At 35.1% G+C, this 27,404-nt stretch overlaps 1 protein-coding gene across 1 annotated transcript; it reads left to right on the forward strand.

Annotated features, from left to right (window-relative positions):
- On the forward strand, positions 1-27,404 carry PM20D2 (peptidase M20 domain containing 2). Its single transcript, XM_051997383.1, has 7 exons — positions 1-3,543; positions 6,972-7,120; positions 11,389-11,531; positions 15,186-15,340; positions 16,716-16,851; positions 23,340-23,447; positions 24,060-27,404. The coding sequence occupies exons 1-7, from the start codon at positions 3,091-3,093 to the stop codon at positions 24,248-24,250; spliced, it is 1,335 nt and encodes a 444-aa protein (XP_051853343.1). The 5' UTR covers positions 1-3,090; the 3' UTR covers positions 24,251-27,404.

Consider the following 27,404-nt stretch of genomic DNA (forward strand, 5'->3'; position numbering starts at 1 on the left):
AACATGGTATTGAGAGAAATCATTTGAAATACAGTAGATCTTGGATAATATTTGTGTTGATTCTTAGAAATTAAAAGTTTGAATGAATTTTTTCTTTATTAAATTAATTATGAAGGGAGAGGAATAAGGTGTCTATATAGTCCTAATGTCAGATAAAAGAGGATATGAATAATTGACCTAACAAAAACAAGATACTACAGTTACTAAACATGGGGTAAGACTACATGATGAAAGATTAGAATTAATAACACTTGCTGTCAGCAGAATCCTCTCTGTCTCACTCTTTTCTCCCCATAGTGAGGATCATCCCGGGTTCCTCCAAGGTTAGAGTCTCATCAGGTTAAGAGGAGCTGTTAACCTCTCACCCAGAAACTGTTTTTGTCTCCAAATACTGGATACAGTATCTGTAACCAGGATCATTTAGACAATTCTCAAAACATTTTTCATAACTTGGGACAATAATAAAATATAATACTACAATAAAATAATTATGTTTGTTTAGTCCATTAATCATATCAAGTTTTAGAAGGGCAACCATTTCAGTTTCCTCTATGATCTTGCCTTTTTTCACTGCCTCTCAAAATCAATCTACTCTTTTCTCCTTCTGATCTAGTTCTTTTACTCTCAGCTTTCCTATAAAACTGAAGCACAGGTTATGGCAGTTTTACAGTTTATAGAGTTCTTTCTCATACATCCACATCTTGATCTTAATATAACTTACTAGGTGGGTGGGACTGGAGTATGACTCAGTTTTTCCTATATTCACAGTTGTATTTAGTTCATTGGATCATAGAATCAAAGAGCTAGAGCTGGAAGGTATTTCAAAAGCCCATCTAATCCAATCTACTCATTTTACAGATGAGGAAACTGAGGTCAAAGGAGGTTAAATAACCTGACCAAGGTCATATAAGGAGTACACATTAATAGTGAAATTTGAACTTAGATCTTCTGACTGGATAACCAGTGCTCTTTCTCAAAGATTCATCTTCCTGAATTCAAATCTGGCATTAGACACTAACTGTGTGACCCTGGCAAGTCATTTAACCTTTTTTACCTCAGTTTTCTCATCTATAAAATGAACTAGAGAAGGAAATGTCAAATTACTCCAGTATCTTTGCCAAGAAAATCCTTAAATGAGTTCCAGCAGAGTCAGACATGAGTAAAATGACTGATAATGACAATACTAGTCCTAGTATACTTGTATAGCTTTATTACACAATGATATAGTCTCATGATGAGATTCAGGAGAGCAGTGATGAGGTGCAAAAATTGTGAAGAATCACAGAGATTTTCTTCCTGCCAAAAGATAAATTTATGAAGAAATAAAAGTCTTAGACAAAATCCAAGTATGATTTTGTGTCATCATTTGGGAAGGGATGATTTTTATAGACAGAAGAAGGAAGAGACAGAAAACTAGGAGAGTTGGGGAGATTACCAGAACAATTGGGGAAATAACATCAGGAAGAAGGGAAGAATTCATGAAGTTTAAGATCAAGGAGGAATTGGAGAGAGAAGGACAAAGTCTGGGAAGAGCTGGAAAAATACTTCAAGGACAAAGTCAGGAGATTTAGAGATATACTCTTAGAATGAATTGGGGAATTTTGACCTTAGGGAGAAAGCAAGCTGCCTTGAATTCCCATCACATACTATTTCCCGTTAAGTATTTTATGTTCTAGCCAACTATACTATGATTCATATATGCCATCCTTATTTGTTGAGTTATCCATTAGAAGCCAAACTGATATGCTTTAGACCCATGATACTTTTTCCATGGTATCAATCCTCTTTTCTATCTCCCCAGTCCTTCCAGAATGAAATTACATCTCCTGCCTCAAATTTCTCATAGCACTTTTTCTGTACTTCTCTTTTGGTTCATACTTACTTGTATTTATGGGATATTTCCCCCTTATCGGTTCTTAGCTTCACAGCCCAATTGTTATGGGGCAGTTTTCTCAATCACTAATGGTTTCAGCATGTAATACCAAAATATCTGTGTGCTACCTGTTTTCAGTATATAGAAAAAATTTAACAATTTAACAATCGCCAACATGCCAGGGCCTACTCAGAGAAGAAAGCCTCTAAATTGACTTCTTAGACTTTTTGTGCAAAATGGACCCCTTTGGCAGTCTGGTGAAGTTTATGGACTCCCTTTTTCAAAAAAAATTTACATTTTATTTTCAATAACACTTTCCTTCTTTTCCACTCAACCCTCATTTCTCCGATGAGAAAGTGGGAAAAACAAAACCCTTCATACATATATGCATATTTAAATTAAACAAATTTCTGAATTGACTATATCCCTCCCCTCAAAAAACTCTCAAATCCACACCGAGTCAGTCATTCGTTAGATTGTAAACTCCTAGAAGACAGGGACTGTCTTTTGCCTTTTTCTTGGAGAGGGGGTATCCTCAATGGTTAGTAGAGTGCGGGGCACCTGGTAGGCATTTAATAACCGTAGATATTGATATTGAGTATCAGCTTTCTATGAGGAGGCAGATAAGTTGATTTTATCATGAATCTTTGGACTCCTCAGAATCATATTTTTAAACAACTGAAAGGAGAGCTAAATTTCAGTTATAAGTTCATGAAAATAAAGGTGTCGTTTTCTCCCCATCCAAATTCACAGACCTTTGAAATCTACCCATGGAAGCTTTAGAGTCCCTTTTAGTTGATCACAAGAACTCGAGGTTCCCTCACTGCTTTCATTTGCGGAGACTCTTCCCGACAATCCTGGATTCTTTGTATTCGAATAACGGAGGGGTTTTTCTGTACTTAGAATCCACAGTTCAGTGGGGAGACTAAAACAAAGACAGGAGGTGAGCTTTTTATAGTTTCAAGCCCCAAGGAAGCGAAGGCAGCTGACTACATTTTCCAGTAGGCCCAACCGGAGGGCGGATGTAGGAGAGAGGGAGAAATGAAGAACGGCTGTGATTGGGAAAGAGCTAGCCTGGGGGCGGAGTAGAGGCGGGACCCATCGGCTGTTGAAGAAGAGGCTAGCGGGAGCTCCCGGCGAAATCTGCGGGTTGTGTAGTGGAGTTTACTTTCTTAGGGATCCCTTCCTCTACCCCGTTGGGCGAGGTGTTGACCGCTATGAGACCGGGCGAGGAGCTGGCCGAAGGGAGCGGCAACGCCGTTTCGGAGCTGGAGCTGCTGCAACGCCGCGCCGCCGAGTGCATCGACGAGGCGGCCGAACGGCTGGGGGCCCTAAGCCAGGCGATCTGGAGCGAGCCCGAGCTCGCCTACCAGGAGTACCGGGCCCACGGCGCCCTGACCCGCTTCTTCGAGCAGGAGTCTTCGGCCGCCTCCTTGTGGGCGGTGCAGCCGCATTACAAGCTGGACACGGCTTTCCGGGCGGAATGGGAGTCTCCCGCCGCGGGGTCCGGGAGCTCCGCGCCGCTTCACTTGGGCTTTCTTTGCGAATATGACGCGCTGCCTGGCATCGGGCACGCCTGCGGCCACAACCTGATAGCCGAGGTGGGCGCTGCGGCCGCCCTGGGTCTAAAGGGGGCGCTCGAGAGCCACCCGAGCTGTCCGCCGGTGAAGGTGAGACCGGGCCTGGGCTGGGGTTATTGTCCTACACCAGCCCCGGTATGCACGGCACCGTGATTTTCCTGGAGGGAGTGGGGGAAGAGTAGGACGCCAGCCTCTCTCCTTGGCCCGCATCCGATTCATTGTATCACAGGATTGACACTGTATTGTTCCATTTAAAACTCGTCTCCATCACTTGTGGTACTCTGAATCTTAGAAGGCGCTTCCCATACCAGATGTAGATAGATCTAACTAGTCCATTAAAACTCATCAGATAACTGTTTGGGATAGATTGCACCCAAATACTCATCCCAGCTTCATCCCAGGGTGGAAAATTTAGAGGGTGCTAGCAGCTTGCAGCCTTTCAGTAGCACAGAAACAGCAAAGCTTAATATCTTGTTAGAATAATAAATTTAAATGGGAACCGGGAATGGGGGCTTCTGTGTCTCTTCCTATCCTTTAAAAGGGTGGTGTTATCCTTCCCGACCCTCACTGAAGGCTCCCTTCGTGTTTTTTGATTTAGGCTTGGTTTGTGGGCTTTTTTTTTCTCTCTAGGCATGTATTCTTAGTCATGATTTGTATTTGGACCCCAAAACTCGAATATCATCCACTATTTTGAATAACAGAATTGAGGGTGTGGGTTCTAAAGACATTTTTTGTGTGTGTCTATGTTTATTTACTTGCAGGGGTAGTCCATCATCCGAAGGGTTTTACAAGGAAGTAGTTAGTGTAAAGCAGATAAACGGGGATGCTGTATTTTGATTTACTGTGGCTACCAAATCACTAGGGGTAATCCTCAGTGGGCTGCTGTTGATCTTTTTAGACATCTACCTTTCTAATACTGGAGAGATTTTTCTTTGTCCTTATACTTTATAGTCTTCATAGACTATGTTTTTGTAATAATAAGGAAGCATTTTAAATATAGTTCAATTCAGGCTTTAAGTTTTTAAAATTTTTTGTCTTCATGTATTAGAAAAACCCCTTCACATTTTAAACAGAAAATTTTTCAATAGATTTAAGAAAATATTATTAAAAGAGGCTTATTTCTTTAGTATATATGAATAATTATTCTTCATCTTTGGGCTAAAAATTGAATCAGTCTTATTTTGATTAAGGAGAATATGAAAGTTTTATTTTTTTTTTTTAAGGCTATTTTCCCTTGTATTTTTTATTTTCTTTCTTTCTTTCTTTTTTTAACTCTTTGTCCATTTGAGAAGGGTTGATTGTTATGGAATGTGATCAACCTTTTTCTCTTTTCCCTTTATCAATACAAGAAAAGACCAGACTGTCAAATCAAACATATTAGAAGTTCTACAATAAGAATGGAGCACATAGTTATTTAGCTCTTACGATGTGCCAGGTGGTAAGTTCTTGGGATATATAGAATGGTAAAAACATTGTCCTTCCTCTCAAGGAAGTCCCATTCTAATAGTAAAAACAATATACAAATAATCTGTACAAGATGGAAATGGAAGGTAATCTTCAAGTGAAAATTCTGGGAAGAAGAATCCTGGTTGACAAGACCTCTTGCAGAAGTTGAGATGTTAATAGTTTCAAAGGAAGTCAAGGATTCTTAGGAGGAAGTAAAGGAAAGAATGAGCATTCCAGGTATGTGGGTAGCCAATACAAATGCATTAGGAAAAACAGAAGGGAGAGTAGGTGTTCAGGAAGACTTTGAACTCAGTATTAGACCTGGTAGAGGTGTCAGTGGGATCTTAAAGCCAGATGTCCAAAGGATACTTCATAAGGAACTGGAGCTTAGGAGAAAGGGTAGGTTATATAGATCTGGAAATCACCTACATAAGAATAGTTGAATACAAGGTAGCTGATGGGCTTTGGGGGATTAAAACAGAGGTAATGATCATTTAAAGGGGGTACATGATATTTGCATAATTTATAGGAACCATGTAGTTCTCAAATAGTAATAACTGTCAATTTAAAAAAATTAATAGCATATCTCTTACATAGTAATATATACAAACATGCACACATATATTTCAAATTCATTACATTTACTTTTTTGAGATTAAGAGTCTTGTCATTTTTCATCTTTGTATCTCTAGCAACCTAATAAATATTTGTTGATTGAATGATTTTAGAACTTAAGGAGCCCCATTATTCACTGACATTTATTCTGATTGTTTAAAATTGTATGTTTTTGAGAAAGTATTAAAGTAAAATGTTTATTCTGTAAAGTTCTTTTTTGTTTAATTAGGTGTTTGGTGACCAATAAATCTGCCTGATTGAACTGGTGGAAACGAATTAGTAAGTTTGTGTAATTGGTCATTTCTAACTGTGGTATTTGAGATTGTTTATTGTACTTCTAAAAATAATCTATCTTGAAAGTTCTTAATGAGATAGCATAAGAGTAGAAGTCTTGTGAGTTGAATTTTAATTTAGCATTGCCTTAGTCTTTTTATGTCCCTTTAGGCAAATCACTCTACTTCTTGGGCCTCTCTTTCTCTGTAAAATGGTACTTTGTCACCTACCTCACAGGGTTGTTGTGAGGACTAACTAATAAATAATTATGAAGCGCTTTGCAAATAATTAGCTTGTTAATGCTAAACTACAAATTGTCTCTGACATATTCTGCCCTTGTGACCCTGGATAAGTTAGTTAACCTACTATATTGCTCTAGACCAGAAGTGCCAAATTAGGCCAGAACCTAAAACAACCCCTTCAGATGAAAATGTAGTTAGGACTATGTTTAACAAAATAAGTAAAAAAGGGTAGATAGGTGGTGCAATGGATAAAGCACCAGGCCTGAAGTCAGGAGGACCTGAGTTCAAATTTGTCCTCAGACATGTAATACTTCCTAACTGTGTGACCCTGGGTAAGTCACTTAACCCCAATTGTCTCAGAAAAAAAAGTAAAAAAAATACAATGGAATTTAGATGTTAAATCTGTGGTTTTCTAAGTCAATATGCAGTCCTCTGGGATCTTTTCTGTTTTTCTATTTGAGTTTGCCATCACTGCTCTAGGCCACATAGTTAAGTTGAAGATAAGGTACTGACCTGCACTGGGGAAGAGTTTTTCTTCATGCAGGAATTCTCTATACCTATGAAGTCACAGGGCAAATTCTTATTCCTACATATCTAACATTTAGTCAAAAAAAGTTGCAATAAAGGCTTTAAAGACTACTTGATTTACAGAGTACCTTGAGTAACCAAATGGCTTTAGTTCTCTTTTCATCATAAGCATTTCAGACAGAAAATTTCTGATATTTCTCATCAAATTGGTTTTCTTGTGAGATCTTTTGTATTGCAATATAAATTAAAGTGTGAATTTTTAAATATCAAAAGTTACTCACAGTTGCATGTTAAAAGCTAGTCTTATAGTTTGAAGACAAACAATGAAGTAGTTTCTGAATGAATTGTGAACTAGGAACCTGTATATTTGGTGGATAAATATTTGGGCTTCTCTGATCCCTGTGTCTTTTCTAGATCACTGTCCTGGGTACTCCTGCAGAAGAAGATGGAGGTGGCAAAATTGACTTAATTGAAGCTGGAGCTTTTAAAAATCTTGATGCTGTTTTTATGGCTCATCCATCACAAGAAAATGCTGCTTACCTACCTGATGTGGCTGAGCATGAGTAAGTAAAGAAGATGAAGAAAATAGATGTTTCTTCGTTGAAACTAATATTTAGATCGCAAAACTGGAATTTCAAAATGTTCATATTTTCTCTATTTTATGTTTTCTCCTGGAGAGGGCAGTATGTGTACACATGCAGGCCAGCAAGCCTCTGTGAATCTCTGTTTATATTAAAATTTTTTTTTTTTTTGTATCCTTGTTCCCTTACACATAACTCTTAATAGATCAGAGATCTCATTTTTGGTGGGCATTCTCTCTAGTGATCAGGCCTTGCCTCACTTTGTTCAGTTTTTATTCGTATTCTCCCCTAAACTTGCTGAAAGAGGTCCACCCATTGAGCTGGGAGCCTTTCTGGTTTGTGACATACAATAAACCATACAGACTAATTTTCCAAGCTTTTCCTCATCTTGTGCTAATTTACTACCCCATCTGTTCTGAGCACACATTTTTCTAATAACATTTTTTTTTTACTCCAGCTTTTCCTTGTAGCTTTTTGTATTTGTGTGAGTCTACTCATATCCATCATGCACTTCTCAGCACTGTCTGCTGTGAAGTTAAAGTAGGTCAAGTATTTAACAAAGGTGCTTTTTAACTTATTTTGGTCTTTTTTTGGCCAGACCCTATATTTTCCTCTCTAAGAACAATGTCTGATCCATCTTTCTATTTAACTCCACTTTCTTGTTTTATAGTTTCATTTATTCATACAATTCTGGTACTCTGCCAATATGTCCACTTGATGATAAATGACCATTTTTCAAATACCAACAACTAAATTAAAATGTATGATCAGTCTAAGAACTGAAGTTTTTCCATCTCATGTACCATTTTCTGCCACTGTCACTATAGTAGAAAGATATACCAGACAGTTTGTATTTTAATCTTTATTTTGTGGGTTGCTATAGCCAAAGATCCATCAAGTGGATCTTGTTAGTGGTGAGCATCTTTCTTCAGCTAGGTAAGTCCTTTGAAACCCGATTGTTTGTTGTTGGGGCTATATTTAAAGAAAGGTCCAGAACGTTTATTTTACTGGCAGAGCATTTAGGAAGCCACAATCACCTCCAAGCCACAAAGAAGCACCAGAGGAAAGTCCTTTGTGGGGAAGTTTACAAACAGTAGGCACTTTATATCAAAGAAATAATTCAGCATATGTTTAAGCAATAGGAGATTTTCTGAATCTATATTTAATACTTTTCATTGTGTGTTTGACAACGAAGGGCATTTGGTTTACCTTTAAAAAAAAAAAAACTAAGCTTCTTTTATAAGAAGGCTTCCATAAGTATTAAAATGCAAAGGTCTAAAACTATAGGAGCCCTGAGACAAAAACATTTTCCATTGTTAGTTTATTTTAAATTAAATAATAATCAGTTCATGTAAGTCTGTTTAGGTCTTAGAAAGAAAAATAAAAAAAGTTAGATAATAAGTAGTGTATTTACTTTCTGGAAAACCATCAATCTTGTACAAACATCTAAAAATAATTTCTCTGGATTTCCCTATGTAATACAGAAAATATGAACTCTTTACAAAGCATAGTGTTATATATTGGTAGGGAGGTCAGAGGTTATTTAATCCAACTTCGTTACTCTATGGAGAAAGGAACTAAGGTGCAGATTGATTAAAAGACTTGGCATATATCACACAGAAAATGAAATGGAGAGCTAGATTATTAAGCATTCCCTTAACCCAAAATTAGTGCATTTTACGCTGAATCAGACTGCTTCTATGCCATCTATGCTTCATCTACAGTGAAGTGTTCAAAAATAAAAAGTAAAATTGAAAAAAGATTATTCTGGGCAAATCATCAGTTACACATCTAAATTTAAAACATGTACAATTTCTGTTCAGGAAGATACTCTAATTCCTATCATTAGCAAGGATTAACCTTGAAAGATTATAATAATTGGTTCTTATTTATTAGTGTCATTTTCAAATGTCCTTTGTAATAAAGTTGGCATTAATGTATTGTTAAATGCTGAGCTCTTCCATTTGATACATTCATGTTGAAAAGCTCCATCCTAATCTCACTCTAGCATGAGCCCTTCACCAGCGCAAAGATGATTAGTGCTTTTTCATTTTAAAAATTACTGCTAAAATAAAATTGCTTCTAGTGTATTTTTTTTCTTATTTATATTTGTGGTGTTTTTATCATTGATTTTGAGAGTTAATCTGTAGAACTGATATTAGAACATTTTCCCTGGAAGGTTTTGGTGATTTTTTTTTTTTTAATGTCCTTCCAAATAAATGTCTTGACAAGTGTTTTTCAGTTTCAAGGGGATAATGAGAGGATAAATTTACTCTGTTATTCAGTCATTATTCATGAACATTGTGCTAGAATTGGAAGACAGAAAGATTGAAGAATACACAGCCTTTATAGTTGCTGCTTTATACTACCATAATAAAAAGTATGTACTTAGAGGCTTTTTTTTGCTAAGGGTATGTTTGGAAACAATCGAGAAATGATGTGAAATTTCTAAAGATTCAGACATTTAGTCTGTTTCATTGATTAAATCTAATACTTCCCTAATAATTTGATACCAGTTGAAATAGCTTTAAATAGTGTGCTTACACAAATGCTTAAAAATCTTGAGCTATGTCATCTTTAGGCATGTTGGCGAAAAATAATGATACATCTAAATGTCTTATACATATACATATATATGTGTGTGTGTGTGTGTATATATAATTGGACACATTTGGTGTTTGAAAATAATTTCCCTTAAAAATTTGTAAAAAATGAATTTGTCTAAGTATACAGGCAGCATGGTTGCATTTCTTTGCCAAAACCTTTTTATTCTGATAGTATCTAAACAACCCATCTTAGTAAGAGAACATTTAGAAGTGGGATAAGTAATTTGTAATGTTTCAAGGTATTATTTCTGAAAAAAAAATTGTCTCAATTGGTATGGTTGAAAAATTTTCATAAAATATGAGATGAACTAGTTTTTTTCATAATTATGTTAATGTTGAAAAGGAATGAGAAATTCATGGTTAAGATTGGTAGAAGTTTTGAATTTCAGGAGCAATTTTAATGGATTCAATTTATAAATTACATCTCTTAAACATCAACTATTTACTGACAATCATTGTAGCATGAAAATGGAAAGAAAAATGTTCTAACAGTCATTTCTACAGTAGAATACTTAAGTAGTGTGTTCCCTTTTTAAATTTAATTTTTTTTATTCAGGACTCAAACACCAAAAAAGAGCATTTTCATACTTAGCAAAACACAAAAAGAGTAATTTATGTAAAACCACGAGTCTCTTTTTGACATTACTTGCATTATGAAAAGTATTAAGTTTCATATATTATTTTAAAAACTTTGTTCTCTCTGTGCATTCCAAAAAAAGTTTCAATGGCCCTTTTTATTTTTTGGCATTTCTAATGTTCTCCCCTTTCCCCAATTAACTGAGAAAAAGAGAGGGAAATATTCTTATAATAAATAAAAGTAATCAAGCAAAACAAATCCACACCATCGTCATGTTTAAGAATCTGGCTGCACTGTCACCTTTTTCAGAGTTCCGTAATGGGCTTCCTCATGCATTCTTTGGTTATTGCTTTGTTCAGAGTTTTCAAGTGCTTCAGAGTTGTTCCTCTTTATAATGTTACTATTGTATCTATATAAATTGTTTTCATGTTTTTACTTAATTGCCTCAGTCCTTATGACTGGGTCTCTGAAATCACCTCTTTTATAATTTCTTAAGGTGAAAGAATATTCCTTTGCATCTGTATACCATAATCTTTTCAGCTATTCCCTAGTTATCCACGAAACGATCAAAGGTCCTCACTTTAGATTGTAGTTCTTTTTTCCTCTCCACCTATACTTTTGATTCCCCTGTAGTTTCAGATATGAGTGAGGTTTTTCTGACGTCCATTCCCTCTATTCTTACAAAATGTGCCCACTTCCTGATTATATATAACATTCAGCTTTTGGTTCTTCATCACAAATTTTCATTGCCTCTTAATTGATTTATGGCCCACTTCCTTAACTTGTTCCCCAGCCCTTTACAACAAAGTTGTAGAATTCATGTGTAATATTCTAGATATTTATAGGATTAGGACTTGTTCTTGTGACTTCATTGAGAAAAGGAAACTTCAAGTAAGGGAATTCCCTCTACCAGTATAGGTTCTCTGCGCTTTATACTCACGGAGGATTATAGCATTTGTGAATTTATTAAGTAACAATACTAAGGTATTTCCCAAAATAACTACTTTGGATTTTTTAAATTTCATTACATATAAAGAAAATAATTAACAAGTGATACTTTCCCCTAGTGTGACTGTGAAATATTATGGAAAAGCTTCTCATGCTGCTGCTTATCCTTGGGAAGGTCTGAATGCATTAGATGCTGCTGTTCTTGCATACAACAATCTGTCAGTTTTAAGACAGCAAATGAAACCCTCCTGGAGAGTTCATGGTGAGCATGTCAATACTTCTTTTATGCAGGGAGTAGTACTTATACTTTGTTGGAAATTAACATTTTAATAAGATTAATTTCTCTAAATGTTTATTAATTTGAGTGTTGGTAAAATAAAAGTTCTTTTCAGCATTAATTTATTTTCAGAAATACACGCAATGAGAGATTGATATGGGCTGGTTTTAAATTTTTTGAAAAAACCATTGTTTCTGAATTTAAATACAGCTCCAGATACTTACTAGCAGTGTATCCCTTGGCAAGTCCTTTAACGTCTATCTGCCTCAGGTTCCTCAACTGTAAAATAGATATAATAATGGCACCTATCTCCAGTGTGATTGTGACAATAAAATTTAATTTTTGTAAAGTACCTTGCAAATTGTAAAGTGCTATGTAAATGCTGATTATTACTATTAGTTTGGATAGCATTGTTTCTTTTCATATTATTTACCTTTCTGTGGTTTAGTTTTTATCTGTATGCAGTAATGTTTAAGGGAAACAATATTTTTGTCAGTCAAGATGAGTGTATAAGTTGCCATCAATTTTTGTTTGCCAATTATGAGAAACCCTACCTTTTCCCTTTTTTAAAAATGGGTAATAGTTGCCTCCTAAGTATCACAGAAGTATTGCATAATGTCTTGAAGATGAGAGGAAAGGAAAAAAGTAGAATATTAATTATTCAGTCAGAGAATTTGGTTTTTAAATTCCATCTCTGACTCTTGCACCCATTGTGGTCATCCCTTGTCTCATTCTCATCTATAAAATGAGAGGCCCTCTGAAGACCTCTAATCTCAGTCTAATCTAATCTCTAATTTGATATGGTCAATCATAGAGACCAAATTTAGTGAAACAGATGAGCAAAAAGCGAAGATAATATGTATGTGGTGGTCAGAAGCTGAATTTCTCCTTTTAAAGATCTTTTAACAGAACTATAGCTTTTATTTGCTTTGGAGTTCTGACTGTAATCTACTAATTGTGGCTAGAAAGCCAAAGAAATTCAGTGTCCAAGACAGCTCTCTAAATCTGTAAATTGTGGAGGAGATCTGCACTAGTAGGACTTCCATGAGAACCTCCTCTAGTGGGAAGGAGTTCTATGGGAACCTCCTATATGGATGAAATCCCAGAACTGGGTCAGTAGAGAAAGCTTTGTTGTTCAGTTGTTTTCAGTTATGTCTGACTTTGTGATCCCATTTGGGGTTATACTGGAGTGGTTTGCCATTTCCTTTTCCAGCTCATTTGACAGATAAGGAAACTGAGGCAAACAAGGTTGAGTGACTTCCTGAGGATCACACAGCTAGTAAATGTTTGAGAATGAGTTTGAACTCTGGTCTTTCTGACTCTAGGCCCAGTACTCTATCCACTGGGCTGTCTAGCTCCTTCTTAGAGAGAGAGAATGAACCCTTATTCTAAAATCTTTGGCAGAGCTGAAACAAACACGTAAACCGCAGTAAGCCAGAAGATTAAATGATTTCCTCCAGGAAAAAAAAAAATTTTTTTTGTGAGCTGCAGAGTTGTTTGTGTTTCTGCTAGTGCCAAATTCAAGTAAGGGCTATATAAAATTCCAATTGGCCTCCTTGTTGAAGAAATTAAAAAGGCTGGAGGATCAATTTCTCATCTCCCAGTTTGGAGAGGAAATCAGATTTTTCTTAGGAAAAATAAAAAGACAAACCCAATCCATGGCTATAGATATCTGTACCCAAATACATGAAATATGGATAATAATTAGCATGAGCCAAAAGGTCAAAATCAAATCTGAAGGAGACAGAGGGGAACTCTCACCTGTAATAGGTTGGAGTATATCCAAATGGGAAAAGGAGAACTGGGAAGAAACCTTGGAGCTATATAGTAGGATATGGAATTTTCTCATAGAGGATAGAGATAGATTCTTTGAGGAAGCATATTTAAGGTCTTTAAAAATTCCAGCAATAACTTAAAGACCAAAGATAGAGTTAATATTTTAAAATCACTATTATTGATTGATATAAGGGGCCTCACAGGAAGGCATCAGCAATTTGGGGAGGAGGGAAATAGATGAACAACTGATTTAGGAGATATGGCTCCTGAAAAAAGAATTTGGATTTTTGAACCAGGAAGATGGAATGGCCAAATATAGAATTAACCTAAAAAGGGTTAGTAAGATAATGTGTTTATGGTCTTATAGAGATTTAAACTGAAAGTAGAGGAAGAGAGATGGTAAATAATCATTTTTAAAGCTCCCACTTCTTGCTAGGCACTTGCTAGGTCCTAAAGATATAAAGACAAAAATGAAATGGGCCCTGACCTCAAGAAACTTAGTATTTCTCAGGGGAGATGGTATATAAATATTTGTAAACTTACTCAGAGGAGGCAGGATATAAATGTATGCAAGGGAAGCAATATATAAATATATGTAGCCATCATGGCACTAGGAAGTTGGAGGCTCAGGAAAGCCTTGTCACTTGGACTGAAATTTGAGGATAACGAAAGATTTTGAGCATTTGAGCTGAGGAGGGAATGCATCCAAGGTCCAGGAGTCATTCTGTGCAGAGACACAGGGACAATAGGAGAGGTGTCATGCATGAAGGAGCAGCAAGAAGAGCCAGTGGTGCTAGATCATTAAATATGTGAAGGTGAATTTCGGAGAATATTCCAGAGAAGAGTGGGTTAGAACCAGCTTGTGAATGAATTTAAGTTAGAGGGAAAATTTCCTACTGTATCCAAAAAGATACATATCACAGAGAATAACAAATAGAATATGTGAAAGCACAGTGACTAGCACATACTAAGTACTTAATAATTGCATGCTGCCTAATTATGGTTACTGAATACCTGATATTTCTTTTGTCTTGCTAACTGTCATTGCTTAGAATAATTTATTGTGAAGTTTTCTAAGTGGGCAGTATTGGTCACTTTCACATAATCACTGCACTCTGAGGTTTTGAAATAATTATCATCTCTTCACATCCTCACTAAAATTTTATTGCTGTTTGAGACCTTAAAGCATGTAATTTGGGGCCAGAAAAACTAGGTTCATGCCTCAACTCTTTATGGAGCTGTGATCTTGGACAAGTCCCTCTGCATTTCTCTTCATTGATATGGTGAAGAGTTTATATCAGATGACCTAAATTACTTTCCATTTCCAGCATTCTGATTGTTGATGTGCCTGGTCTTGTTGCAGTAAAATTTTGCTAAATCCAGAGTAAATAGTATAAAATTTTCACCAACTTCACATAGACTTACAGTAAGTTACATATAACTAATTATATCTCCAAGGTTCACTAGAATTAAAGAACAAATGATTTTTAAAGTTGATCCTATATTATATAAACTCCTTCTGTGGTTCATAGGAAGATTTGGACTTATACTCAGCTATTTCTGATTGGCTGGAAAATATCACAATTAAAGTATAAATATGTACTTTATATTATATTATATATTATATATTACATATATAATATATAAAAATATTATATATTACATAAATAAATAAATATAAAGTAATATATGTATAGTCTTCAAAATCCTTTGCAAATGGGGTTACTATGTTGCTAATAACTTTAAATCTTTCTTTTTATATGAACATTGGTAGAAAAGCTTTTTAGTCCTGTTATAACTTAACTTATTGCTTTCAGCAACTTTTTATTTTGCTTTACTCTAATACCCTGACTTTTTTTTTAGGTATAATTAAACATGGTGGTGTGAAACCTAATATCATCCCCTCATACTCTGAATTAATCTATTATTTGCGTACACCCTCAGTGAAAGAGCTTCCAATTTTGACCAAAAAAGCAGAAGATTGCTTTAAAGCTGCTGCTTTGGCTACAGGATGCACAGTAAGAAGTATTAAGAGCTAATCCATTTGTTAATCAGAAATGTTAATCAGAAGGGTTTGGAGGGGGAAGGACCTTGATTTGGTTTTTCTCTACATTTTAAATTTTTAAAAAATTTGAGAGACAAATGGAGAGAACAATCAGATTATCTGATTCCATTAATATAATTATGTGATTATTTTCATCTTGATTTTATCCTTATTATGAATTTTTCTTTTTCAATTTCAAAGAATATTATAACCATAGGAAAGAGAAATATTTTCTCAGTTGGCTAAAATAGTTTATATTTCAAAAAGGCTTAAATATTCTATGCTAGTTGACTCTGAGCTGCTCATTTGCCATGATTAGGAACAAGTATAAGTGGTAGGGAAAACTTAGTTATTGAGAGATGTTTTGGGACTATCAAATAGTACAATTAGGATAACTACAAAAATTAGTTTTATTTATTAGTTATTATTATCCTTAGAAACATATAACTTGCCTTTTTATATGTGCTATGTAGTAAAATTCCTATTTGAGGAAACAAGTCATTGGCAAAGCCTGATTTAGAGAGGGGGGAAAAAAAGCATGGGATAAAAAAATTACATACATGATGCAATATAGTAAACATCAGGACCTTAGAAAAAGATAATGGGGGGAGGGGAAGGATCTGCCTTTTTTTCTATAGAAGGAGATTTTATTTCTGACATCAATCAAATCAACAAATATTTTTTGAGCAGTATATACATATGCTGGTACTGTACTAAGTACTACAATAATCTTGAATTTACAGCCTAATTGGGAGGAAATGTTATCTAAATTATATATTAAGTGCTAAGAAGTAATATACACACTGTGTACTATAGTTATGAGGAAGAATACAGGTCTATGAGACCATGATTGTTGTTTACTTTTTCTTGGGGGATGTTCAAATGGTTTTTGAAGAAGAATAGGACTCAGCTGGATAGAGTAGAGTAAGGAGGGCAATGTAAGCAAGGGAACATGCAAATAAAAACTGTTTGTTAAGATAGTCAACAAGAAAGAAATTAAGAGACTTGGTTAACTAGGAAGATAGATTAAATTATCTAATTAAATTAAATCCCTCGGAAACTGTTAAGAAGAATGAGAAAAGTAAGTACATATAAATATGAACCCATGGTCTGAACCCTAAGGGACAGCTTTATGACAAGTTATGTATTTATACTTGAATGTTCTCAAAGCAGGAGACAAAATCCTGGATATAGGTTATATGGTATAATTAAGATCATAGCTGCTTCCCTCAGATGCTTATAGTTTATTGGAAATAGAAATGCTCATAACTTTATTGATTTGAAAAAATTTTTCCAATTCTGTTTTTGTCTTTTTATCAAATTGTGCTTAATAACCATCTTTTCATTAGGTGGAATTAAAAGGTGCAGGGCATGACTACTATAATGTCCTTCCTAACAAGAGCCTCTGGAAAGCTTACATGGAAAATGGAAAGAAGCTGGGAATAGAATTTATTTCAGGAGATTCTGTGTCAAATGGCTTATCAGGTAATTCTAAAGGGTGTATATATATATTATTTAGCTATTAACAAAGGTCTTTACCTCCTCTCCCTCTCTTTTGGTTTGGGCCTGTCATCTGTGTATGCTCCTTTTGAGAAAACTTCTCTACAAATGTAGAGAGATAACTGTTTTACAACTCATCTTAATAACTCAGTTCCCTGATTAAGTTTTTAAAGTGGGAATAGCTAGGTGGCACAGTAGATAGAGCACCAGTCCTGGAGTCAGGAGGACCTGAGTTTAAATCTGGCCTCAGACACTTAACACTTCCTAGTTGTGTGACCCTGGACAAGTCACTTAGCCCCAATTGCCTCAGCAAAAAAAGAAAAAAACTTTTTAAAATGACTTGTTCAAGGATAAAGATCCTTTTGGACCTCTGGGTTAAAGGACCTTTTTTTTTGAGGTGGTAAGAGTCAAGTGTTGCTGACTCTTAAGGCCTGCTCTCTATTACCAGAGCTTACCTCCTGCATATTGGGAAATAGAAAGGTATGAATTGTTTTTTTTTTTTTGTTTTGTTTTGTTTTTGTTTTTGTTTTGTTTTGTTTTTATTTTTATTTTATAGCTTTTTATTTACAAGTTATATGTATGGGTAATTTTACAACATTGACAATTGCCAAATCTTTTGTTCCAAATTTTCCTCTCCTTCCTCCCTCTCCTCCCCAGATGGCAGGATGACCAGTAGATGTTAAATATATTAAAGTATAAATGAGATACACATTAAGTATACATGACCAAACCATTATTTTGCTATACAAAAAGAATCGGACTTTGAAATAGTGTACAATTAGCCTGTGAAGGAAATCCAAAATGCAGGCAGGCTAAAATATAGGAATTGGGAATTCAATGTAATGGTTCTTAGTCATCTCCCAGAGTTCAGAAAGATATGAATTGTTAACGGAAGGGAATGTTTTCCTCTTAGATATTTGAAAAATTGAAGTTAAAGTTAATTAACCTTAAGTTAAAGTTAATTTCTTGAAGTTAAGGCAAATACAGAATGTCAAAGAGAGTTCATTTGATTTTTAGAAGTAGCGATATACTTGGCTTTTAACAAAATTCCAGATAATTACATTGGGGACATTTGATTTAACTAATTTTCAAGTGACAAGATAGAACTAGATGATCTCTAAATCTTCTTTTTAATTCCTGTCATTGTAAACTACTTAAAAAAGGAAAGGAAAACTCTTTTAACAAGTTCTTAATCCTTCTTTATAAACAAGCAGGGTCATTTCCAGGGCAATAAATACTTACTTAGTTGTATAGGGAATTGATGATATTTGTATTGTTTTGTTGCTAGGGGATAACACTTAGCACAGGTTTTCAAAAATATAGAGATACTTTGAAGTTGCTTTAAAATTTTTCTACCATAATTAGCATAACATTATTAAGAGGAAAAAGTTACTTAAAACATAGTGTGTGGTATAAGCTTAAACCTGGATTTAATTTTTAGGGTTTAGAAAAGATACAGAGTTAGGAAAGACCTTGAAACCTAAACAGTAAAATGATCTTAGCTGTTATCTTTACATAGAAGTTATTTTTTTCTGTTTCCTAGATTGTTGTTTTTTAAAATTATTCTTTCTGAAAATCACATGTTACCATATTGCTTAGTACCACTTATTAATATAGCAATTTTGTGAAATATGAAGGTGAATATTTATTAGGATTTTGAATTTTTCTGGAAGTAGGTTTTTTATTCTTCCCATTTTCTCTTGTTTCTTTTTATATAGACTTCATAATGATTATATGTTATATACTAAGTTCTAAAAAGTGCTCTAAGTGCTAAAAAGGCTGAATTATATAGTAAGTGCCAGGAAGTAATACACATACTGTGTACTATTGTTATGAGAAAGAGTACAGGTCCACAAGGTCATGATTATTATTTATTTTTTCTTGGGGGATGTTAGACTTCAAGTGATCTTTGAAGAAGAATAGGAATCAGCTGGGTAGGAGTGAGGAGTAAGCAAGGGAACATGCAAATAAAAGCTGGATGGTCTGGCAAGTTAGGCCAGAAATTCTCAGGGATTTCTAGTGATATACTGGAAACAAAAATAAACACAAAACAAAAAACTTGTAAATCTAATTGTCTTCCTCACTTTTCCCCAGTTTTTCATTTGAGGGAGAAAAAATAACTAGTAGACATCATAGGATCCTGACATTTTTATTGTGCTTTATGGCTTTACAATCACATGAAAGCAAAAGCCTTTTCATAACCTTTATTCTACTTCAAACAAAGATTCTGCAGTAAATCTGTTTCTGTATCTAGATATTTGGCTTCTAGTTACAGACCTTTGTCAGTGAAATTCTAAGTTTCAATGAACTATTTTCACTGGTTTCTTGCCTGTATTGGTCAGATTATATGATAAATTTTGATTGATTTTTTTGACTATTGGACAAAAATCTAAGGCTTTTTAGTAGTTTGGGTTTTGTTTTTTTTTAAGATGGCCTGTCTCAATCAACTATCCATTTTATCCCTTTAAAAGTGATTTATGGTCATTGGATTAATTGATAATAAAGTTGAACTGGGACCCATTCTTCTTATTCCAAATATGTGACATCTTCTCTTCCAAGTTCAAACCTTATCTCACTGAAGTTTCTCACTCACTATAAGCCTTGTGCTTCTTCCTTTAGCTCTTCTTTCTCTTCCCCCTCCCCCCCCCCCCCCCCCATTCTGCACCTTTCCTTCCCTTATACAAGGCTGGAATCCCTGTTATTGGTCTTTATCTTTTTCTCCTGCCCTAGCTTTTCACAAATTAGAAGCTTTTCCAGGAAGTCACAGATGGTTGTTCTTGACTGCGGGAATCCACATTCTTAGTCCTTTGGAGCATGATGCTCTTGCATCACAAAGTAGAGCTCTCAAGCTCTAATGCATCTCTCCCTCTTTCTTTCCCTCTTCCCTCCTCTCTCTTCCCCCCCTCCTTCCTTTTCTCCTCCTTTCTCTCTTTTTTTCTTCTCTCTTTTTCCCTCTTCCTGTGTTTTATCTTTCTCTTTTTTTCTCTCTAATGCAATAACAGCTAGGGGACATTAGAAAAAACTTGATGTAGATGTTACCTGAACATTTTCCTTTAAAGAAATTTGGGCACTGAGAAGTAGAGGTGAGTGAAGATTCTATTTTAGAGGGAATGAGTTGTGTAAAGGCATTGGATGCAGGTGATGAAATGTCATGTATGAGGAATAGCTAGTTGGCTATTTTTACTGGAAGACATTAAGGGGGATAAATGGGAATAAGTCTGGAAAGCCAGATTATGAAAAGTTTTTCTATTTTTCGTAGAATCAGTAGGGAGCCACTGAAGATTTAAGTCCATGTGACCTAGTCAGGTCTGTGTTTCAGGAATGTCACTTTGATATTTCTGTGGAGTTTGGAACAAAGAAGAAAGACTGGAAACAATTTAGAAAACAACTTGGGAGTTGGGTGGGGCTATTGCAATAGTCCAGGCCAAGTGATGAGGGCCTAAAAGGTGAGTGGACCAGAGTGATGGATATAAAATCCTAAGTCATAGATTTAGATCTGGAAGAAACCTCTGAGGTCATCAAATCTATTAAGTACATCTCCCCCAATGTCTGCATGTATCTTTTTTTTTTTGAAACAAATGAACCCACAGGCTCATAGAGTGAGGTTAAACAGCTTTTCCTGGGCTACTCATGAGTAAGTAGAAGAGGTGACAGTTGAGCCCAGGTTTTCCTGATTCTGAAGCACACTAATCACCCATGCCATGCTGCTGTTGGTGGAATTGTCAAGTCAAAGAATATGGGAGGTGAGATGAGTCAGACATGACTGACTAGACAGGTGCTGGTGATTTCAATAGAAATAGGATGTTTAGAGGATTAATGGGTTTGGAGGAGGGCATGAGTTCTCTTTTGGATATGTTGTGTTTGAGATACCCATGGAATATTCAGACGTAAATGTTTAGCTGATAGATGGTAATGTGGGAGTACAATTGAAGACTAAAACTCTAGATTTAGGGGTCATCTGCATGAAGATGATTGAATACATAGAGCTAAAGTTAATATCAATGGAGACAGTATCTGTCTGTCTCTCTGTTTCTCTTTCCCTCTCCCTCCTTTCCTCTCTTTCTTTTTTCCCCTCTCTTTTTCCTTCTTCCTCTCTGTGTCTTATCTTTTCTCTCTGTCTCTGTTTTGTCTCTCTGTCTCTGTCTTCCTCTGCTTCTGTCTTTGTCTCTGTCTCTCTCTGTCTTTATCTCTTTCTCTCTTTGTCTCTGTCTCTCTGTCATTCTGTTTCCATGTTTGTCTTTGTCTCTGTCTCTGTCTCGCTCTCTCTCTGTCTCTGTCTCTCTCTCTCTCTCTCTCTCTCTCTCTCTCTCTCACACACACACACACACACACACACACACACACACACAGATAGAGAAGAGGCATATATTCATAGGTAGTAGGCAAAGCCAGGATGATGATTCTTTTTTTTTTTTTTTTTAATTTAAATTTTATTTTATTTAATAATAACTTTGTATTGACAGAATCCATGCCAGGGTAATTTTTTACAACATTATCCCTTGCACTCACTTATGTTTCGTTTTTTCCCTTCCCTCCCTCCACCCCCCACCCCCCCCAAGATGGCAAGCAGTCCTATATATGTTAAGTATGTTGCAGTATATCCTAGATATAATACATATTTGCAGAACCGAACAGTTCTCCTGTTGCACAGGGAGAATTGGATTCAGAAGGTAAAAATAACTCGGGAAGAAAATCAAAAATGCAAATAGTTCACATTCGTTTCCCAGTGTTCCTTCTCTGGGTGTAGCTGTCTCTGTCCATCATTTATCCATTGAAACTCAGTTAGGTCTCTTTGTCATAGAAATCCACTTCCATCAGAATACATCCTCATACAATATCGTTGTCGAAGTGTATAATGATCTCCTGGTTCTGCTCATCTCACTTAGCATCAGTCCATGTAGGTCTCTCCAAGCCTCTCTGTATTCATCCTGCTGGTCATTCCTTACAGAGCAATAATATTCCATAACATTCATATACCACAATTTACCCAGCCATTCTCCAATTGATGGGCATCCATTCATTTTCCAGTTTCTAGCCACTACAAATAGGGCTGCTACAAACATTTTGGCACATACAGGTCCCTTTCCCTTCTTTAGCACCTCTTTGGGATATAAGCCCAATAGAAACAGTGCTGGATCAAAGGGTATGCACAGTTTGATAATTTTTTGGGCATAATTCCAGATTGCTCTCCAGAATGGTTGGATTTGTTCACAACTCCACCAACAATGCATCAGTGTCCCCGTTTTCCCACATCCCCTCCAACATTCATCATTATTTTTTCCTGTCATCTTAGCCAATCTGACAGGTGTGTAGTGATATCTCAGAGTTGTCTTAATTTGCATTTCTCTGATCAATAATGATTTGGAATACTCTTTCATGTGAGTGGTAATAGTTTCAATTTCATCAAGGATGATGATTCTTTAAAGGAGACTAAAAGAGAACAGTCAGACATGGAAGAGAGCCACGAGAGAATCTTCATAAAAGCTAAGGTGGAGAGACATTATCTTTGAGGAAGGGGAGTAGCCAACTGAGTCATTATACACTGAGAGGAGGTGATTGGGCTTGGCAGTATGTGAAAGCACTGCTAATCTTACAGTTAAGGAAAGGTAACTGGGAATTGAGAGTATAGTGGAAAGTAGGCAAATGAAGGCATTGCGAGGGATTGAAAATACAATGAAAAATAAGCAAATAGAGGCTGAGACTCATCTGATTTATTATTATTATTGCTTATGGAATTTAGACAGTCTTCTCAGATCATCTTATCCAATCCATACCTAAGTAGTATTCTTTCCTCATCTCCCCCCAAAATATTTCTGGAACCTTTACTTGACCTCTTTTCAGAGGGAGATTACTCCAGAAGCAGCCCATTCCACTTCTGCATAGCTCTATTTGTTATATCAAAACATAATTTTCATGGGGAAAGTATGTCTTGAGTTCCAAAATACCAAACTAGTTTACAAACAGATTTTGAGTATCTGATCCATTTGTGAGAGACCTACATGGACTGATGCTAAGTGAGATGAGCAGAACCAGGAGATCATTATACACTTCGACAACGATATTGTATGAGGATGTATTCTGATGGAAGTGGATAATAACTAGTACTACTTTTTAATAAAAATGATCGACCCAGAAATATAAAAAACATCTGATAGTCACACATCTACGTGCCTTACTATGTTTTTGCCTAATAACTATACTTTGCATTATGTTACAGAACTGGGGTATGGTTCTGGGGATCAGCATTTAGGAATACCTAGGTCAAGTGATAATAGTTTTCATTTTATATTCCAATATACTTTACTTTTCCCACCACTAAGTTTAACATTTGTCTTTGAAAAATATGCCACTATGAATATATTTTGCTTTTACCATACTTTTTCATGTCCGAACTTGAAAACTGAGTTTTTTATTATAATTTAATAACTCAAACACTTAACTGAATACATCTCTTTTATTTTATATGCTTCAAGGTTCCACTGACTTTGGAAATGTTACTTTTGTGGTACCTGGAATTCACCCTTATTTTTATATTGGTTCTGATGCACTGAATCATACTGAGCAATATACTGCAGCTGCAGGTAAGAGTTGCTGATGTGAATAGACTTTGGAATGAATATATTATCTGGTGGAGTGAAGTGAAGGGAGAGAATTACTGGCATTTGACAGCCAGCATTTATATAACATTTTATGATTTGTACAGTCTTTTATAGAAATTATTTCATTTGCTCCTCGCCACAATCTTGGGAGGTAGTTGCTATTTTATTTTCATTTTACAGATGAGGAGACTAAGATGGACAGAGAACTTGCCTGTGATCACACAGCTAGTAAAGCTCATAAAGTTATTTATGAGGCCAAATTTGAATCAGATTTTTCTGACTCCAAGTTCAGCTCTCTGTCCATTGGACTACCTAGCTGAAAGCAAATTTGTCTTTGTAGTATAATTATGTTATAATTAAAATTCTTGGAACTAGTTATGAATGGAGAGTAGGGAAGTAATTGAGCATTAACTGTCAAATTCATGAAGTATTCCTTCATAGTCAAGTTGGTTTTAATTTAATTTTCAGTGAGGCTGGAAATGTTTTATTTTTCTCATTTGTTCTATATATATTTGGATATATCCATGTCTTTATGACCCCAGTGCCAGGCACATAGTTGGCACTTTAATGTTTGTTGGTCCTTCCACCCTATAGGATCCCAAGAAGCACAATTCTACACTTTACGTACTGCTAAGGCTCTGGCTATGACGGCACTAGATGTGGTTTTCAAGCCAGGTTTGCTGGAAAAAGTTAGAGAGGACTTTAGACTGAGCCTTCAAGAAGAAGAGTTTCTGAATACTACAGATCAAAACCAAGACCTCAGCACAACTTGTGAATCACGTTAACAATGAGTTCTTTCATCAATGAGGTAGGACAGGATTGCTTTTTCCCCCCTCTAGGATCAAATTTCTGGTACTTTGAAATTGTGTGACACAGTAAGAGGGGAATGTAATCTAAACGAAATGTTAATGTAATCTAAATCATGTAATCTAAAATAAATTTACAAAGATCTGTATTTCAAGAGAGTTTAAATGTACTAGAAATTGACATAATTGGAATATAGTAGTCCCAGAACTTATTTTTCCAACACAAATAGGTAGATCTATATATGTGGTACTGCAAAGATGAATGTTGAAAAGAATATAATAGAATTAACATGCTTTTGGAAGCTGTAGGTATAAACTAGTAAAAAATATATACTGTGAAGAAAAAATTTAAATATGTGAATAGCCTTTTATTGGCTTATTTAGTGATATCTGATGTATATTAATACTGTGTGAGTATTTTTAAAAGAAGTGAGAGGAAATGGAGCTGCTTGTATGTGCTATAAATTTTATGAATTATTAGTCTTTGGTAATCTAGTATAATGATAGTAATATTTTATCTGAAATGGAATCAGTAAAAAAGGATATTTGACTTGTATAGTCAAATCTCTTAATCTTTCTATTTCTTTTCTTTACAAAAGGAGAGAACTGAAGGAGGGCTGCTCACGATTTTTTCTAGCTCTAGAAGTTCTATTGTCCGTTCTCCATCCCCGAATTTAAAGTTTTCCATGAAAAGATCTTTTATAGGTTTATGGTTTCTGAGGCTAGTACTTGAGAATTACATGTCTCTTTCTTTTCACAATAGACATCAATAAAAGCATATTTACCCATTGATTTTTATTATACAGCTGGATATTTTCCTATCAACTGAGATGGAAACTTTTGAGTGAGGTTAAAATAAGAGGTAGTCAAGCTTGTACTCACCATTGAAGGATCCTATCTTCATCATCCCTTATGGGAACTGTGGTTCCTATTTTACAATCCACTTTTCCTTACTCAGATTTTATTTTGGGATTTCCCTTCGATCTCTAGTCATACCATTGTTTTTCATGACCTTACATTTTCTCAGGGCAAAAAAAAAAATCTTTCTGTATAATGGCTTGTAGAACTTTCTTCCCCATTTTCTCCTACCTGGGTATTTAACAGCAGATAGTAATTATAACATATTTATATTTAGGTGTGGACATCGAAACCTTTGAAAATACAAGGCTTTGGGTATGCAGAGCAAATTTATTGGCATAGTCAGTGTACTTAGAGGGAATTCAGGCATCAATGGTATTCTAGAACACCTCATTTCCTTCTTGATTTTGTTCCTACCACCTTCCTTAAAAAGAAAGCATCTCCTATGACAGATTACTTTGAGCCAGATCCCATGTGGAATTGAAATTCCATTTTTCCATGTGGAAAGAAAGTACAACCAAGAGCTTCATGTTCTAGTTTATAGGCATAAGCATGACTGTAACTCATCTTTGTCACCTAATTTGAAATTAGCAAGCAGAATCCCCCATGCTGAAAGCTAATTTCTTTGGAATTTGTTTTTTGTGCCATAGTTCCTTTCATCCTAAGAGTCAAGCCAGAATCCTCAGATTTTTCAAACCAATCTTCAACCTTATTTCCCTTGGTAAATAGTTAGTCTTTAATTTTATGGTTTGCCATTTTAGGGGACAGAGGAAAGTAAAAATTAAATAATCTGTGAGTATTATTTTTAGGGGAAAATGAATAAGGGGAATAGAAGATTTATTTATTTTAGGTCATATTTCAGGCCATTTTTGATCAATTTTTCCCCCTGCTTTTTGACTGAATTGTATGTGCATTTTTTTTTTTTGAAGGAGGAAAATTAAATGCCTTTTCTAAATTAGTTTGCCTGACATGACTTGAAAAAAAAATCATTTCTAATAGATCTAGAGAACATATATTAAATGCCTTATTTTACATACTGTAATAACTTCAAGTCAGGAGAGTCTTGTATTCATGTCCTTCTAACTTGTCACCATGGACAAGTCATTTGACATTTTTATCTGTAAAGTGGTAACAATCCTTGTTGTGGAAGAAGATTGAAAAATATGTACAATAAAATAATTTTGCTAATATATTCTTTCTTCTATAAGACTGTAAGCTCTTTGTAGCTGGAATGTGACTTGTTTCTGTTTTTATATCACAGTGACTTATACATTTGATAAATACTTGCTGAAAGACTATTACCGAATCTCAATTTGATTTTAAAAGGACTGAAAAGGGTGATATAGTACAATGTACACCTGAAAAGAATCCTCACTATATAACATTTCCAAAAAGTAGTTATCTAGTCTTTTCTTAAAGACTTCCAAGGGAAAGCAGCCTGTTCCACTTTTGGATCACTCTGATTGTTAGGTGGTTTTTCCTGACATCAAGCCTTATTTGGCTCTTTGCAGTTCTGCCTTTTGTAACTTCCTCATTTTTAAACCAAGGGAATGAAATAACACTGGAGATTATAAGATAAATTATTAGGCCCTGATTACAAATTTTGTGGCTATAGCAACATATACTTTTTGGAAAAGAGAAATAGTAAATTATTTATGGGTCATTATCTCTAAAGTGAGTGGGTGAAGAGATTTTTAACATTTACTTTTCATCCTATACAAATTTTAGTCAAAATTTGAGGGGAAAGTTAAATGAATTAGTGGTAAATTTTGCATTACATAATTTTAAAAGAAATTTAGTTTTATTCTCTTTCAAGTCTATGTGGAAGGCACACATATTTATATAGGCTAAAACTGTTTTCATTGCAACTTGAATTAATCATAACTTTGTACAGTCTTTTGGTTTAAGGTACTTTTTCCCCTCAGGAAGTACAAAAATAAACTTCTGTTTAGCATGAATTTTGAGTTAGGTTAAATTATTTAGACTTAATGTCTTTTGGGGAAAAAAACAAACTAAGATATGTGGTGGGATTATTGATTTTGGAACCTGTAATGATAATGTGTGTTTGTCTTCCTCCTGTCAATGAATTCAAACCATGGTATTTATGTATAATCCACAAAAAAGAGTGTTAATTACTGATAATCCTTTTTTTTTTTTTTTTTGGCAATTTAACAGTGGTAAATTTTTATTGCATATTTACACTAATTGGCCTGTGTTCTGGTATTTTAGAGGTCACTGACTGGAAGTTTTAAATAAAATTCTAATGAAATAAAAA

The sequence above is a fragment of the Antechinus flavipes genome, chromosome 4 (genome assembly GCF_016432865.1).
Source record: "Antechinus flavipes isolate AdamAnt ecotype Samford, QLD, Australia chromosome 4, AdamAnt_v2, whole genome shotgun sequence".
NCBI lineage: Eukaryota > Metazoa > Chordata > Mammalia > Dasyuromorphia > Dasyuridae > Antechinus > Antechinus flavipes.